At 37.5% G+C, this 17,935-nt stretch overlaps 1 protein-coding gene across 3 annotated transcripts in view; it reads left to right on the top strand.

Moving 5' to 3' along the window:
• Nucleotides 1-1,561: 1,561 nt before the first annotated feature.
• The window catches only part of LOC118263877 (uncharacterized), a 34,927-nt gene continuing 18,553 nt past the window's right edge, over nt 1,562-17,935 (top strand). For 2 of the 3 annotated variants that reach the window (XM_035576087.2, XM_035576085.2), the window contains exons 1-2: nt 1,562-1,756; nt 14,011-14,535. In XM_035576087.2, coding sequence (XP_035431980.1) covers nt 14,374-14,535 — 162 coding nt within the window. In that variant the 5' untranslated portion in view covers nt 1,562-1,756; nt 14,011-14,373. The remainder of the gene's footprint in view (nt 1,757-14,010; nt 14,536-17,935) is intronic. The other variant, XM_035576086.2, reaches the window with a different exon arrangement.

Below are 17,935 nucleotides of genomic sequence, written 5' to 3'. Positions count from 1 at the left end.
AGCGGCTCTCCAGACATGGTGAAACAAGTCCTTAATTAACAAATTACCTATACGTTTTATAAATTGTTTACAATAGTGATGAGTTTGAATTTTTAAGTTATAAATAACTTAATTTATCGTGACCGAAATTACATTAGAAGATCAATCCATAGTAAGTAGTGACCATTTGGTGTTACAAAAATATAGGTACATATTTTAGTTTACATATTCATTTAAATTCCCAACCAGTACCTTGTACTGTCACATGGTTGTAAAAGATACTATATTTACAACATCAAACCCCATCATATCGAATCAAGAATCCGAATAATCCGATTCATATCGATTCTGAATCGAGAAGTCGTAGTAGAGTTCGTATAGTAGTTTTTATTAGATGGTAGCGGTCGATCAACTTGGTTTTAACGGTAAACCGAGTCATGGGCACTATGCACCATAAACGGGCTTACATCATTCTTTGATAAAGATAAACCGGAAACTAAGACAGCTCTACGGATTTTTTGTTCTGTTTTTTTTTTGTTGTATTATTATTTGTTATTAGTTCTGCTCTAGTTATGTATTTATTTATTTTTTCCAGTCTTTTGTTGGCTTTTAGTACTTCGATTTGTGGTCTTATTTCGTTGTGTAAGTTTTTCGATTTACGTTTTAAGCGTTAATTTTGTTGAGACTAATTTTATGATTGTTAGTTTTTGTAAGATGATTAGGTAAGATTTCGTAATTAATTATTACGCTTAATATTTCTGTCATCTTTGTCTGTTGTTCGCCAATTAACTGAATAAATACGAACTTCCTCGTGGATGAAGGTAATTTTGTACTTTTAGGTCCAAAATCCTTTGCACATATGATGGGTTCATGGAAATACCAGGGATTTTCTGTAACTTCACTCACACAGTGAAATACAACGCAGGCGTTGTTTCACGTCGCCTTTTATGAGGTCGCGGTATTACTCGGGTCGAGTCAACTCTCACATGTAAAAGACGCTAATGCATCTCATATCTAATTGGTTACCAGGTTATCTAATTATACAAACAAGAAAAAGAACTTAGGAATTTTAATAAATAAGATAAAAAATAAAAGATGGGTCCTGAACTACCTAAAGATAAGATTTATCATTATTTGTTTTAAAAAATCTTTAATCTTCTATTACGTGTTCAATATCGGAATCGCTATTAGAAAATAAATTATTGCTATTACATTTTTAAGCACATGTATGTGTCACACATTGTTGAACTGTATAACAATATGAAAACAATATATAAGTAGGTATATCTTTCGTTTTAATGCTATACTTTGTTTACTGTAAAACCAATAACCATATGTTATTTATTAGAAATTTTAAAAACAACACTTAATATAGGTACCTAATTGAAAGTCTCAACTTAACAGGCACTTAATATCAAAAAATAATCTAGTAAACGTGGGAAATATATTAAAATTCTATCTTTACTAGTCAAATCTAAGAACCAGATAAGTTACTGATACTGGCCGTAAACCGTAAGCAAGTAATGGCCATTGCTATCAGTATACATAGTGCTACAAAGGCTGTATCGAGTCGGAAAGCTCCAAAGCCTTTCAGTTGTAATCGAGTCGGGACGGAGCGCGGACTTGGCGTAACGTTAACGCGCGCGTTCGCGATCGCGGTGTATCGTACTCGCGTATGATCAGTGTTTTCGTTTAATTTTCGTGACTTAAAAGTTTGTGGTTTGCGTTTTTATTAGTTACTGAGGTATTTATAATCTGCTCTTTGATTTTCGAAGCTGTAAGTTTTATGTTTTTTTTTATTTATAAAGAAATCCATAGAATTATCCTGTGAGTAACTAGGCTTGCTTCATCCCAACCAATAATTAATTATGATCTATTTAGTGAGAATTAAAAATACATATTTCTCAATCCTTTCTTTAAACGTGCTTAGATATAAAGTGACGAATTTTAAAATTAATTAATTTATCTCGCTTTATAACTCTGAACAAAACATTTTTATCACACGAGAAGTAATTTTCATTTCTTCAAAAGTTTGCTTTTTTGAATGTTTGTTCGTTAATCACATTGAAACTACTGAAAGGATTTTGATTTGGCATACAAACAGGGTATGAGCCGACTTGGGTGATAGGACACGTTTTATCCCACGGGAACTCAAATGAAGCCGCTGGCAAAAGCTAGTATTTATCTAAAATTAGGAAGATAGATAACTAAATAGGTAATTAGTTTTAATTATTTAAATTAACATCAACGAGATAACACAAAACAGCACAACCAAACACGACCAATTTACATTTAAATCACTGCAAGACGTTTTACATAGACAGACATTGATAAACCATTCCTTTATATCCTGTATCATTTAAATATTTTCACCAGCTGTTTGTACGAGATCAACGATTTACTTCTATTGCTTCGATTAACAACCGACTTAACGATTTTGTTTGTAGAATATGTACGATAAAGTAAAGAATAAAGAGTGACCAGTAAATAGATAGGAGAAGCTATCGATCATTTGGTGACACGTCAAAGTCAAAGCCTTTAGTTCAATTAATCCTTAATTAGGCACTTTTGTAACGTCAAATTGATTTGTCCGTAAGTGAAGCTAGGTGCTCGTTCCAAAATGTAGCTTTGAATGGAGAAGGACAAGCAAGAAACTCCATTGTTACTTTTTTCAAAAATCTGTCTGATACATTTATTTGTCCTGGTCAAAATTAATGGGACTCCAAGATTGAAGAAAAATAATAATAAAACATACTGCCCGATGTCTGGTGGGTTAACATTTCTAGGTACTGGCATTTTGAGTTTTTGATAATTTCCCAATCACGAGCAATAAGATACATTGTAAGATGGGATTGGGATTTTGATATCTACTTACGTAGAATTTGCTTCGAATTCGTTCCAATGTTACACAAGAAATATGTAATTTGAAAAGCAATTTGTCTGTCGCCTTAGATGTAGGCAGACTTTACCTAAATCATGTTGTAATACACTTCCGTCTTCCGAGATACATCTCTGCCGGTAACCGTCTCCAACTTGTGTAGGGTTGGACAAAATATGATCGGTTCTTTTCACAGTAAAGCCAAAGAGGTTGACTGTTTTGTGGTCCATTTTGAGGAGTTTGTGTTAGTTATTATGGTGGCATGATACTAAGATGAGTATTTTATTTTTTGTTTTCTTTGACTTTTCTATGTTTCTTGTCCATTTCAATTGTAACTTATTGTACTTGTAATGTAAGGGTAGTTCGATTTCAACCAAATAATATCGTATAAATGGTGGAGAACTGAGGTTCTTCAACATACTAATATACCTATGATCGAATACAAAACCTGTTGATTGAGATCGATTTTTGGCAATAGTTATATGAAGTTTCTGCCAAAAACTTCGACCGATACTCGTACTTGTATTTTTTCAAACCACAACAGTGGCAAGAAAGCACTCGCTCCATCTGATGGGAAGTGGTTACCATGGCCTATGAACGCTTGCAACACTTGAGACATTACCATACATGCGCCTTGCCGACCCTTTAATTCGCAACGCAACTTCACGCCTTTTATGAGCATGACAACTCCAAGCTGACACAAGTGCATTCAGAGGTGCTCATTACCCTTTAACTCCACTGCGTTAAAACTTTATAATCTCTCAAAACGTCGGAAGTATAGTCACCACTTAACCATTACATCCCTATTTCTGTCGTGCTGTTATCTCGAGTCTACTCGAGATATACGTGCAACACGACAATAGCTCACGTCTCGAGCGCAGATTAGCCAGTCAGCGGGGCTGTAGCTCTGTCTAACCAATGAGTCGATGGTGATAATGCACTTTTGTTGATTGGTAGGCTAATGTGTTGTTGGAATATCAACCTTATGTTCAGTTGGTACGGTTTTTGATCTACCAGATTGTGCGTATGTTATGTAGTGTTTAATTTTGTAGGATTTGTTAACCTAAAAGTATTTTTTTTTTATGACGGGGGAAGCCTTTTTGGGGATAAAAACCAGGGAGTGTGGGATTTTTACCTCACTAAAACCACCCCAGTGGCCACCCTCAACACCTGTAAGAGGACCCGAGTCCTCTTAATAGACCTGCTCCGGAGCTTTCAACCCGAAAAGTATCTAACATAATCAAGAATTTACTTACGTATTGATGGTATAGACATCTACTAATTGATACTATAGATATCTACTAATCTGAATAATGTATAGGCGACAAAATTTGTATTGTTTAAGAAATCTAAATTTTTAGACTATTATCTATCTTTCGGTACACAAAAATGACGCAAAGACAAAAACACACTACCTACCGTTGATACCTTTATTTAAAAACTAGACCAAGTGACACGGTAGTGGATTCTGTTTACCCAGATTTGGCCAAAACTTGTAGTTTACATAACAACTCCATTGTTTTGAATATCGCACACTATGCATAATGGAATTTGCAAAACGTAACTGATCTAGGGCTACGAAACTTGGTGAGCGCTTTGTTTTACGTAATGGCTATTTATAGACTACCTTGTTTCGTTTAGTAGTTACAAATGCGACTGCCGACCGTTAAGTCTCGAGTTTCCTGGTACTCTTGATAGGCCAAGAAGGTTAATGTGAAGGTTTTCTAAAGTTCTCAGTTATTGTTATTGTGGTCTGGAATAGGTCGTAATGCATCGCAATGGATTCGCTTATTACATAAAATTTATAATGTAGCCTCTTTCGAGTGTGCGGGTCTGCGGACGGTGAGCAAGAGTAGCTCGCTGCCCGACCAGAACCAGACCCGTGCGTGCTGCGCGTCGCTTTCCACTGGCGCTTCAAAGAGTCATCAGATCGCCACAGATGGAGCCCAGTGGGGCTGACACCTGATCCTGCGGACTAGCTAGCGGGTTTACCGGGGCACTGACTCGAAAAGCAGGAGTAGGAATGGGGTGGCTTTTAGGCAGGAAGAGTCTGACACTCGTTTTTGCCTCGCCCATGATCGTTGATTTTCGGCCCTCAAAAAAAGTCTCTTTCTAGTAGAAAAATGAAACCCAGCTAACAAAATAAAGTAACGCATATGTATTATAGTTCTTATTATGAAATACATTTGCAATTTGTGACCTCTAGTATATGCCTTTATGTAAAGTTATATAGTATTGTTATGTAGATCGTTCTCTTAATGACCTCAAGATGTATGGTCGTGATCGTAAAAAGACAAAGCTTTGGAAGGTCGTTGCAGAATTAGCTCAAGGTCATGTCACTATCAGAATAGCAATAAATGACAAGTTAAATTAAACTAAAGTTTCTTTGTGTGTAACGTCTACATAGTATAATGAGAATTCCGTCCGAACTGGAAGTCATTGGGTAAGGCCTACTGATTTTTTTTAAGGAGGGATAATCATCTGATGACTTCTCCCGCCTGGGCGAGGTGAGACTAAGTGTCAGACTCTTACTGACTAAAAACCACTCCGTTTCTTATCCTGCTTTTCGAGCCGGAGCCCCGGTAAACCCGCCAGGTAGTCTGCAGCTCCGGATCAGGCAGGCCTCTTCCTTAGTAAGCATGACTGCTTCGCAGAAGGAGGACGGCATCTTTGTCCCCTCGCTATGCATCGTGGTCTGAACCAATGAAGGCTTACTGATACAATGACGATTATGAATTACAAGAAAAGAATTAGAGCGGTCACGACCACTAGTATAAGTCATGATGGAGTGAGTAATAGTTTCCCAGATAAACACTCCTATTCTTAAAATGCCACCACAAAAACGCAAATGACGAAAGAAATTATCCAACATTTGCTTAGTAACTGTGCAACTATGCGGCCATTATTAGGTTTGTCACAAAAAAGAGATTAATTAGATAAAGAGGTGGCTGGCTGACAATAGTTTTTAAAAAGACCTTATTAAAAACTCTTTGTTGCAACGATGAAAGAGAACTGGCCACTAATGACTTCTGCGTTTAAGTGGTTAGGGGGGCATTTTCTTAAACGATATTACTTTGGTGATAGTTTAAAGCTGCTATTTAAAGGGTGATTATGATAATATTTCATGGCTTCCGTTCTACGATAGTTGCTAGTAATTGTCTGTTTATTGAAAATGTTTGCATTGTTGGACCAAAACACCAAATACAAAGAGGTCGTTGGGTTCTATTTACTTTGAAATTTAATGTGAATTGGTTTGAGGTATGGTCCTTACTTACCAAGTTTCATAAATGTTATGCATTGTTTATTTTTCGATCACCCGATGGTAAGTAATTGCCACCGCCCATGAATACTTGAAACACCAGAAGCGTAACAAGTGCGTTGCCTGCCTTTTGGGAGTAAGGAATTTAAGGGTTATTGGGGAGTCAGGGATTGGGAAAAGGGGTATATGGACTTACGTCTTGGATGAAATTAATTAATTCGCAATACTTATTCCATTTTAATACGCCCTCTTGTCCATAAAATCTACGTAACTTTTGCGTTGGACGTACTTTAGTGCCTTTTGCCCAATAGTTACACATTTGGTATTGTAAAGTGAATGTGATTAATAAGGATAGTTACAGTAATGTATAGTAAATTATCAACTGTACATTTTGCAAGCGACACGTCGACCCGATTTCCTTAATCGGCTTCTACAAGTGAAGCAAGAAATTAAACAACTGTTCGTTCAAATGTTCTTCACTGTCATTTTCAATGATAGTTTATGTATCTGTTTATATATTATTTGTTTATATGTATATTCTTGTTAAGTTTATGAAACGAAATTTTACTTGTAGGTAGGTTAGCCGCAAGTTTACTAAAACACTAGATATTATGTATATCTTAAGGGCCTGCACAGGTGAGGGACAGACTCAGTGAATATTTCTGTCAATTCTGATTAAATTTTTCGCAGGCTCTAAAATTTTGAATGAATTTGACAAAGGTTCATCCAATCCAATCGTGTTTTACCTCGAGTTTAAAAACCTGCGAACGGTCGAGTACAAGGACTTTGTGTGTTTGATTTTTGTAAAGATTCAGTTAACTTCTAAAAGAAGAAATAGAATATAGATAGAAGACAAATAGCTTGCCTTTAAGTTACACCTACTATTATAACATGTATCTGCTGTAATATGAAGACTTGAAAGTCTTTTGTGAACGTCCATTGTTCCTTCTTATGTAAGACGTCAATCAAAGTAGTAGGTAATATACTGAATACAAGGCTTAATGACCTAGTCATCAAATTACAGATAGGTACAGTCTGTAACAGATGAGCTAAGCTGTGAAACTATGTGATCACTAAGCTGTGCGAGGAAGATGTGCAGGTCGAGTACGCAATGTATTGATAGTAGGGAAGCCATCCATAGCACACATCTATAGTAGGTATCCACTGAATCCGTTTCCACCAGTGCTATGCTATGTGTGTACCAATGAATATGATTGGTGGAATTCAAACATATCCACAGCAAGCATAGCACATAAGAGGTGGAAAAGCAACCTTATAGTATGTAATAGATAATCATAAACATAAAATTTATAGATCACTTAAGTCTGAAAGACAGCGTCTAATATTTCACAATCTGATCTTAAATGTAGACTTAGCAGATTACATCAGGAATTTTGAAGTCAATTACACATCATTGCTTCGGCTAAGCAAGATGCTTACAGATTAGACATCGTTTAAGATAGACCACTAATTATTAATTCTGATAATTATGGGAAATAAAACTGTGTTCAGTGGTTTTGAGAATGTAATGGTAACTGTTTTAATGACTTGGTCTTGGCGAATATGAGTAAGTTTCTTATAGGAAAAAGACTGGTCAGTTCTGTTCACAAAGGGAAGTAAATTGTAAAATTAACATGTAACAACAATATGCATGAATTTTATTTGTATCGTTCTATCGAAACTGAACATATGTAATTGTTTAGTTTTGAAGGTTTAAAGGCTTGGAATAACTGGACTTTTACTTACAATTCAGCGTTTTGTAGTGCTAGCGTAGTAAATGCTTTTTAGTGCTACGACTTTTAATGTTCCATAATTAAGGCTGTGTCTAGAATTAGGTGAACTATATTACTGACTATACTTTTTTGTTTGATATAATATAAGGATTATCTTAAGGAACTTTAACAGTTCAGTTTGGGATAGCATAACGTGATGACACATACATACATGTACAAAAAAAACTTTATTTGGTAAGTAAATAAAAAATCCATCTACAAAACTTTCTCCCTAAAAGAATGACGTTATTATTTTTTTATTTTATTATGTGTGTGATGTAGCAACAATGATGGCGTCCCTCAAGAATGTCTGTAGGTGTAAAGCATCGGACAGTAAACTGTTGAAGATGTCTCAATACCTACTAACGTAAACAGTGGACATCGGATACTTCTTCGAGTAATCAGATACGTCCAATGGAAATATCATTTTATTTTTATGGTTTATATAATTATCTTATCGTCTACCTTTTTAATGAAATGAACATGACACACAATACAAAATTTTAACATAAACCTTCTGCCAAATGGCATAGCAGTTTCATGGCAGATGTTTATCCCGATGTTTATTCTCATAGAAACAAATGACAATAACATGATTAGGTATGTACATTGTCTGAACTTCGATATACAGATGTAAGGTGGCTACCGGGGTGGTTTTAGTGAGGTAAAAATCCCACACTCCCTAGTCTTTCTCCCCAAAAAGCTAAGCGCCTTTTGAAGGCTTCAAATTTTAAAATCACTGGCTTCTAATCGTCCTTCATTTCACTTCCTCTTTAATATTATTACGAAAAGAAATAGGGTCAAAACCTATTTAATTACAAAAAACAATGAGCTTCTGTGATAGCAAAAAATTCACACCGTTGCACAAATTGGATATCTAAATAAGAGAGACAAGCTTAAGCGATTTAATTTATAAGTTTTTAAACTGACATGGTCACTAACATTAGAACTTAAATTAACCATGTTGTAAATATCCCGTGTTAAGTTCTAAAAATCATAAGACTACAATTACGTGTTTTTTTTTATCATTTTCTGCGCCACACTACGAAATCTGTGAAATGAATTGCCTGTTCTTTTTTCGAATCAAACATTAGCTTCAATGACAAAAATGAAGTATTCTCTTTTTAAAACGGCTGGGAACGCTTGTTTATACGATCTCCTAGAGGAGCAATACTAGCTAAGCTAAGCTAGTAAAGCTGGTAATCCATCTGCTTGTTTGCTCCTATCTTTATATATATAATTCTTCTGTACGTGTGTATGTCTTTAATAGATGAGCTAAGCTGTGAAACTATGTGATCACTAAGCTGTGCGAGGAAGCATGAGGTTGAGTACGCAATGTATCGATAAAAGGGAAGCCATCCATAGCACACATCTATAGCACGCATCCACTGAATCCGTTTCCACCAGTTCTATGCTATGTGTACCAATGAATATTGGTAGGTGGAAGCCAAACACATCCACAGCAACGTAGCATAGCACATCTGAGGTGGAAAAGCACGCTTATAAATTGTAATAGATAATCATAAATGTATAATTTATAGATCACTTAAGTCTGAAAGACAGCGTTTAATATTTCACAATCTGATCTTAAATGTAGACTTAGCAGATTACATCAGGAATTTTGAAGTCAATTACACATCATTGCTTCGGTTAAGCAAGATGCTTACAGATTAGGCATCGTTTAAGATAGACCACTAATTATTAATTCAGATAATTATGGCAAATAGAACTGCGTGCAGTGGTTTTGAAAATGTAATGGGAACTGTTTTAATGACTTGGTGTTGGTGATATGAGTAAGTTTCTTATAGGAAAGAGACTGGTCAGTTCTATCACAGAATAATAAGTAAAGTTCTGTGCACAAAGGAACAATGTGAAGCAAATTGTAAAATTAACATTTAACAACAATATGCATGAATTTTATTTGTATCGTTCTATCGAAACTGAACATAATTTTATTGTAACTTTCGTGAAACATACTAAATTAATTATTATATACTATCGGCTTACTCACGTAACGGTTTGACGAGGAACTCGACTAGTTTCAAGCCATGCTAGAGGCTCATATGAACATAATTGTTCAGTTTTGAAGGTTTGAAGGCTTTGAATAACTGGACTTTTACATACATTCCAGTATTTTGTAGTGCTATTAGTAAATGCTTGTTTTAGTGCTACGACTTTTAATGTTCCATAATTAAGGTTGTGTCTAGAATTAGGTGAACTATTTTACTGACTATACATTTTTGTTTGACATAATATAAAGATTCTATTAAGGCACTTTAACAGTTCAGTTTGGGATAGCATAACGAGTTGACACATACATACATGTACAAAAAAAAACTTTATTTGAGAAATAACAAATCCATCTACAAAACTTTCTCCCTAAAAGAATGACGTCATTATATTTTTATTTTATTATGTTTGTGATGTAGCAACATTAATGGCGTCCCTCAAGAATGTCTGTAGGTGGGCACCGAACAGTAAACTGTTGAAGATGTCTCAATACCCACTAATGTAAACAGTGGACATCGGATACTTCTCCGAGTAATCAGATATGTGCAATGGAAATACCTTTTTTAATAATGATCTTATCGTCTACCTTTTTAATGCAATGAACGTGACGTATGTACATGTACACAAATCAATTTTTAAATAAAACTTCTGCCAATTTGCATAGCAGTTTGTTGATAGATGTTAATCCCGATGTTTATTCACAAAGAAACAAATGACAATAACATGATTAGGTATGTAGGTAGGTACATTGTCTGAACTTCGATATAAAGATGTAAGGTGGCCACCGGGGTGGTTTTAGTGAGGTAAAAATCCCACACTCCCTAGTCTTTCTCCCTAAAAAGCTAAGCGCCTTTTGAAGGCTTCAAATTTTAAAACATAACAAGTTAGGCGCTGGCTTCTAATTGTCCTCCATTTCACTTCCTCTTTAATATTATTACGAAAAGAAATAGGGTCAAAACCTATTTAATTATAAAAAAAACAATGAGCTTCTGTGATAGCAAAAAATTCACACCGTTGCACAAATCGGATACCTAAATAAAGAGAGATAAGCTTAAGCGATTTAATTTATAAGTTTATAAACTGACATGGTCACTAATACTAACATTAGAACTTAAATTAACCATGTTACTTGGTAAATATACCGAGTTAAGTTCTAATGTTAGATTTAATTTATATGTTTTATTTAAAAATCATAAGACTACTTAGAACTGCGTGTTTTTTTTAAAAACATTCAGCCTCACATTACAAGAACTGTAAAATAAATTGCATGTTCTTTTTTCGAATGAAATACGAGTTTTATTGACAAAAATTAAGTATTCTCTTTTTAAAACTGCCAGGCATGCTTGTTTAAACGATCTCCTCTAGCATTGCTGGTAATCCATCTGCTTGTTTGCTCCTATTCTATATATTATACATATAAGAACGTAACACTGCTGATATCTACAATCGTATCATAACTCGCTTCAGTTTATCACTTACATTGATCACTTCAAGACGTAACCGGCAAGTAAGTGGGTTAAAAAATTATACTTTGTTTCGACATTTCGGCGTGCGCGCAAGACACATCGAACGAACGGTAACAAAGACCGTTATTTCGATCTCAGTTGTGGTCAGATTAGTCTATAATGGGTGTAATGGATGCCCGTTAATGTAATGGAAACTTGAATGAAAATAACATTACATTTTTTAAAAGAATTGTTTACGGTATTGAGGTTTTTTTTCTGGATACTATTGGTTGACTTGTGTAAAAAATGGCAGTCATTTTTAAAACACTAATAATATTGTAGATTACTGATCGTGACGTTCGATAATCGTTGAGTGGTCGCAGATGTAAAGGATTGAGCTCTCGAATTTATTTATTTATTTATTTAATCCTCATTACAAAATAGTGAATGGCGGACTTAATGCCTTAAGGCATTCTCTAAAAGTCAACCATAGGGTAGTGCAGAGAAATGAAGCGGATTGATGCGAAGCCAAAACATAGCCACAAAAGAATAAATATATGAATACTGAAATTAATTAATGGGTTTGACAGAAAGAAGTAGACAAAGATAGTATAGCCTCAATCTTAATTATGAGACTCGTAAAAGAGTTGATATAATTAGGTGTTACCTATTGAAATTCTAATAAGTAAGTTTCTTTATGCCATAGAAAATACTTTTAGTATTAGAATATTTTTAATAGTCTCCAACTAAAATCTAAGGCGCCTGCTTATTATGCCTTAGTATTACATAATAAAACTAGATTCAGAAAATCTGATTTGCTTAAACTAATATTATAAAGATTTACTAAACAAATATAGACTTATCAAAATTCCGGTGTAAAATATATTCATAATTTTAAAATAATTTAGCATTTTATTATAATAAGACTTCCGTTAGGCTATTTTAAAAGCTTTGATTTATTTATATTATGATAATGCTTATGCATATTAAGACACGATTGACGAAAGGCTTAGGTTATTAATTGCGTTGTTATTTATTACATTAGGCACTTCCCTAAACGGTAGCTATTTTCTGACTCTCCTAATGATTTTTTTATTTATACAATAAAACACTCTTTGTCTTGACAATAACGGACGCACAAAACAAAATTTGCTAATTACCATAGTCTTTTTTGGATAAGCTCTAAAAGGGTGCTTTTCCACCAGCGATGCGCTGTATTGCTGTGGATGCGTTTGATCTTCCTCGCAAAGCTACAAAGCTTAGTATCAATGGAAAAGGTTACAAAGTTTCACAGCGAAGAAAATTTGTACGGATTGTATTTTGGAGGGTTTCTTTGAAGATTTTAGTTTTATCAGCGTATATTTTGATGCCTTATCACAGTTTTCTGTTAGACCCATATAATACATAGCATAGTAACAAAAACATTGGAACCAAAACCAAGAACCACATGCACAGCATCCTAATTAGCAGCCATGGAATCACGAGCTCACTGAACAGTGACGCCAGTAATTTATCACGAGAACATCTCGGGAACTAATCTATCGTCCGCAATAAAAACAGTAGTAGAGTACAGTTATAAAAGTGCAGTAATAACAGACAGACCACTTGTTATAATAACGTAACATCTTCTAACGTCTGACGCACGACTGCACACTGCGTTCCCGAGTCTAGCCGACGAACTGCGAATTATAATATAAATTATATCTTAGTACTAGCTAGATAGAATTCTCTGATTGTAGAAGAACTAGGGTTCGAATAAGTCCCAAATCTTATGCATAACATTTTCTATGTATCGTAACTTCCTAAACGTGTTTGAAAGGCCCAAGATTATAGAAGGTGGTACTCACCAATCACCAGTTATACATATTGACTGTACGGTTGGCGTGGTGGCTGGGCAACCGTAGCGGGTTCGAATCCCGCACGGATCATCAATTTGTGTCCACAAATCAGTCTGGATGTTATGTGTACGCACCAACGACATAGGAGAAAATCCTAGGGTGGGGAAAACATTTTTGTAATAATAGAAACAAATATATTATTGTAAGTCCTATTTATTAGAGGGTAATCACCGTTCACTCTCTACAGTCCACAGTGAAGGGCGTTTTAAAGCGGTTCCGTAGTTTCAGAATCCACTTTTTTAACTTCTAGATACAACAAACAAACAAAAAAATGTTTCCTTTTTGTAATACATATCTGTGGAGATTTATTATCGGAACAACGAATCTTGCTCAGATTCGCGTAGCAACGAAATAACTGCACTGAAAGTTATTACACTTACGTAATATAAAAACGAAATGCGTTTTTGATAGAAAAACTGTTATAACATTGTCAGTTACGTTACGTTTTAAATAGTCTCAAACAGCATCTCATTAAATTATTTTTTAATCTTTCAAAGCTTGTGCGCACCTCGAGTATGCGATGTATCCATTAAGGATGCGATGTATCCGCTGTGGATGTTCCAAAGCACGCTTCCATAGCACGCATCTTTCCATATAAAAAACACCTAGCTTAGCTGAGTCCGTTTCCATTTGTGCTAAGTCTATGTGTCCCAATGAATATCTTTGGTAGAAGCCAAACGCATCCACAGCAACGTAATATACCACATGTTTGGTAGAAAACCAGCCTTAATGTGTATATATCTAACCGAATGATTGTATTTTTTTACAGGTACTATAAGTGACTATGTGAGAACGGGACAGTGTGTGTTACTAAGTCACTTCTTGCAGTCAAACAAAAAATGTGTTCGTTAAAATGTTTCACCACGATGTACATTAATTAACTACAACGTTCAACTTTTTGTTCAAAGCTTCAGTGGTTAACGTTAACTGACTTTTTGTCTTACTGGACTTGGATAGACTAACTACAGTTAAGATTAAATAATGGAACACTGTTTAACAGTACAAAAAAAGTGTCAGTGATAAAAACCTACAATGAAAACTAGGCTGAATAAAGTAACTGTTGCTCTCAGTGAATAGAAAAAAAAATGAAAAGATTTAAAAAGTGTTCAAATTGAATTTGGAGTGTTCGATAATGGCGGTGTGGGTGTGGTTGGCAGCATTGCTGTGTGGCTCTCAAGCCGCAGTGCTACCACCACCATGGGCCGATGTGAAGAGGAATCCGTGCGCAGCATTGCCGAGAGGATGGCTTATGCTGTACTGGCCGAAGGACGGAAAATGCTACACCATTTATAAGGTGAGTAAATAAAAATGCAATTTGAATTTAGTAGTCTTCGTTTTAGCAACCCATTGTCTATTCAGACTTCTAGTGCAATGAACTTGCAACAGCCTTATCTATTTTAGCAATCTTCAATCTTTTATGGCGTCAGGGCGGACGTTAACGTGCGACCGAAATCTAACATTTGATACCTACAAAAAGCATTAGTACCGACACGACTTAACATTTAACGGTTTCAAAACACACGCCTCGGTACGGGTCAGTACAGTTCACTTTTTTTCTTACAAAACACCAAAGGATCGCTTAGCGAAAGATGTCGAAATATGCCAACGGTACTCGCACCTTAATAGTTTTTTAACTACGCATCCAAGAATGATAATTTACGAAAAATAAGAAAGAATTTGAACTATTAAAGTACCGTACCGTATGGAATTGTATCTAGTAATTGATGCAGTATATTTAAGTACAGAAGGTTAAGATACCTTTGTCGTGTAAACATTTTGATACTCTTTGATTTATTTAGTGTAGAGAATAACAGTAAGTCTAAAAATATGGGAAAATTTGGCTTACCACAATGTACATACGGTACATATGGTTGAATTTTAAAAGACAGGGATTTTCAATCAAAGTATGAAGATAATCTTCACTAAAATGTAGCTAAACCCAAAGACCAAATATGGTTTAGAACTTGAGACAAAATAGGACAACTCCTATTTTCTGATACTTCTGTTGAACCTCTATATTGCATTCACAGTTCGTTGTCATTACGTAACATCAGTAAGATAGCCAGTACCATGACCCCAAATCTCACAGTCTCACATAAAACGACTTAGTTTCGGGAATGCCTCTTACATAATACGTGGAGTTTTGTGCATCTCTTGAATAAACAATTACGCTGTTGAGTTGAGTCCATATTCCCATGGTGATGCACCGTTTAGCAAACTTGGCTCGGCTTGTGAAGCGAAGGATGAATATTGATATTGAACTTGATTTTATTGTAACTTTCGTGAGACATACTAAATTAATTATTATGTTATCGGCTTACTCACGTAATGCTTTGACGATTAACTCGACTAGTTTCAAGCCATGCAAGAGGCTCATATTCATGAGGAGCATTTCGCGACACACGACGCGGCGATTGTCACGCTGCTACTGACGACTCGAGTTTCGCGCCCATCGCGCCCTCTGCCTGGAATCGCGCGTACTATACGGCGCGTGCGACGTTGTTGGCTCGTTAGACTCGTTCGCCGGCGGCTGCGTAGGTGTTGGGTTCGATTCTCGGGTCGACGCAAAGACGGTGCTGCATACCGCGCTCACTGTGTCACACTCCAGACCCGCAACATTGTAGGCTGACGCAGATTGTAGACTTGGCTTCCAGGCAGGAGGTAATGCCCAGCCACCGTCTCTGTTGAAGTTGGGACGACGACTTATTTCGATGGCCTCACGTACTTTCCGTGGTACGAAGTATTTCTCCCTCGCTAGTACGGAGACCTTGTCGAAACGGAGGAAGTGAGTCGTGCCCGCGCTACAAGCATGCTCGGCTACTGCAGATGTATGGGTGTCCATGTTCTTCACACTGCGTATGTGTTCCTTTAGTCTGGTTGTGATGTTGCGGCGAGTTTCCCCGATGTAACTCGAGCCACAGTCGCACGGTATCATGTATACCCCGGGAACTGCCAGTGGATCCTTGTCCTTAGGCGAGCGTAATAAGTTTCGTATTTGACCGGGTGGGCGGAAGATCGTCCTGATGCTGTATCTTCGGCGTAACAGGTGTCCGATGGTGTCGGTTACTCCTTTCACATAGGGTAAAAATGCTGGAGTCCGCTCCGCAACTGCCGGTCGTCTTTTACATGATGAGCTCGCCAGTCGAGTACATTGGCGCCAGTTGTACCCATTAGTTTCCAGTACCCGTCGAAGGTGATCAAGTTCCGCGTCAATGTACTGGGGATCACACAGGTTCAGTGCCCGGTTGATTAAAGTACGGGGAACAGAGGCAAGGTGGGAGGGATGATGGTGTGAGTCGGCTCGTAGGTACCGGTCCGTGTGTGTTGGTTTACGGTAAACCGTGTGTGTCAGGCGGCCGTCCGTTTCACGCCTCACGAGCACGTCTAAGAACGGCAGCATTCCTTCTTTCTCCTCCTCAGTAGTGAACTGAATGCTACCGTGCACCGAGTTTAGGTGTCCCACGAATTCCGCCACATGTTCCCGGTTGATGACAGCAAATACGTCATCAACATATCTCCACCAGTATCGCGGTCGCACCGGGGCGGATGTTAAGGCTTGACCCTCAAACCACTCCATGTACATATTAGCAATCACTGGCGCTAGTGGCGAACCCATAGCAACCCCGTTCACTTGCTGGTAATAATCCCCTCTCCACAAGAAATAACCTGTTGTCAGGCAATGGCTTACACTGTCAATGTATCCAGTAGGTAAATCTGTCCCGTTCAATGTTGTGGTGATAATATTTATACTGGTGCGATACTGGTGGAGATATGTTGATGACGTATTTGCTGTCATCAACCGGGAACATGTGGCGGAATTCGTGGGACACCTAAACTCGGTGCACGGTAGCATTCAGTTCACTACTGAGGAGGAGAAAGAAGGAATGCTGCCGTTCTTAGACGTGCTCGTGAGGCGTGAAACGGACGGCCGCCTGACACACACGGTTTACCGTAAACCAACACACACGGACCGGTACCTACGAGCCGACTCACACCATCATCCCTCCCACCTTGCCTCTGTTCCCCGTACTTTAATCAACCGGGCACTGAACCTGTGTGATCCCCAGTACATTGACGCGGAACTTGATCACCTTCGACGGGTACTGGAAACTAATGGGTACAACTGGCGCCAATGTACTCGACTGGCGAGCTCATCATGTAAAAGACGACCGGCAGTTGCGGAGCGGACTCCAGCATTTTTACCCTATGTGAAAGGAGTAACCGACACCATCGGACACCTGTTACGCCGAAGATACAGCATCAGGACGATCTTCCGCCCACCCGGTCAAATACGAAACTTATTACGCTCGCCTAAGGACAAGGATCCACTGGCAGTTCCCGGGGTATACATGATACCGTGCGACTGTGGCTCGAGTTACATCGGGGAAACTCGCCGCAACATCACAACCAGACTAAAGGAACACATACGCAGTGTGAAGAACATGGACACCCATACATCTGCAGTAGCCGAGCATGCTTGTAGCGCGGGCACGACTCACTTCCTCCGTTTCGACAAGGTCTCCGTACTAGCGAGGGAGAAATACTTCGTACCGCGGAAAGTACGTGAGGCCATCGAAATAAGTCGTCGTCCCAACTTCAACAGAGACGGTGGCTGGGCATTACCTCCTGCCTGGAAGCCAAGTCTACAATCTGCGTCAGCCTACAATGTTGCGGGTCTGGAGTGTGACACAGTG

The sequence above is a fragment of the Spodoptera frugiperda genome, chromosome 27, assembly GCF_023101765.2.
Source record: "Spodoptera frugiperda isolate SF20-4 chromosome 27, AGI-APGP_CSIRO_Sfru_2.0, whole genome shotgun sequence".
Taxonomy (NCBI): domain Eukaryota; kingdom Metazoa; phylum Arthropoda; class Insecta; order Lepidoptera; family Noctuidae; genus Spodoptera; species Spodoptera frugiperda.
This window is presented reverse-complemented; position numbering and strand designations above follow the sequence as displayed.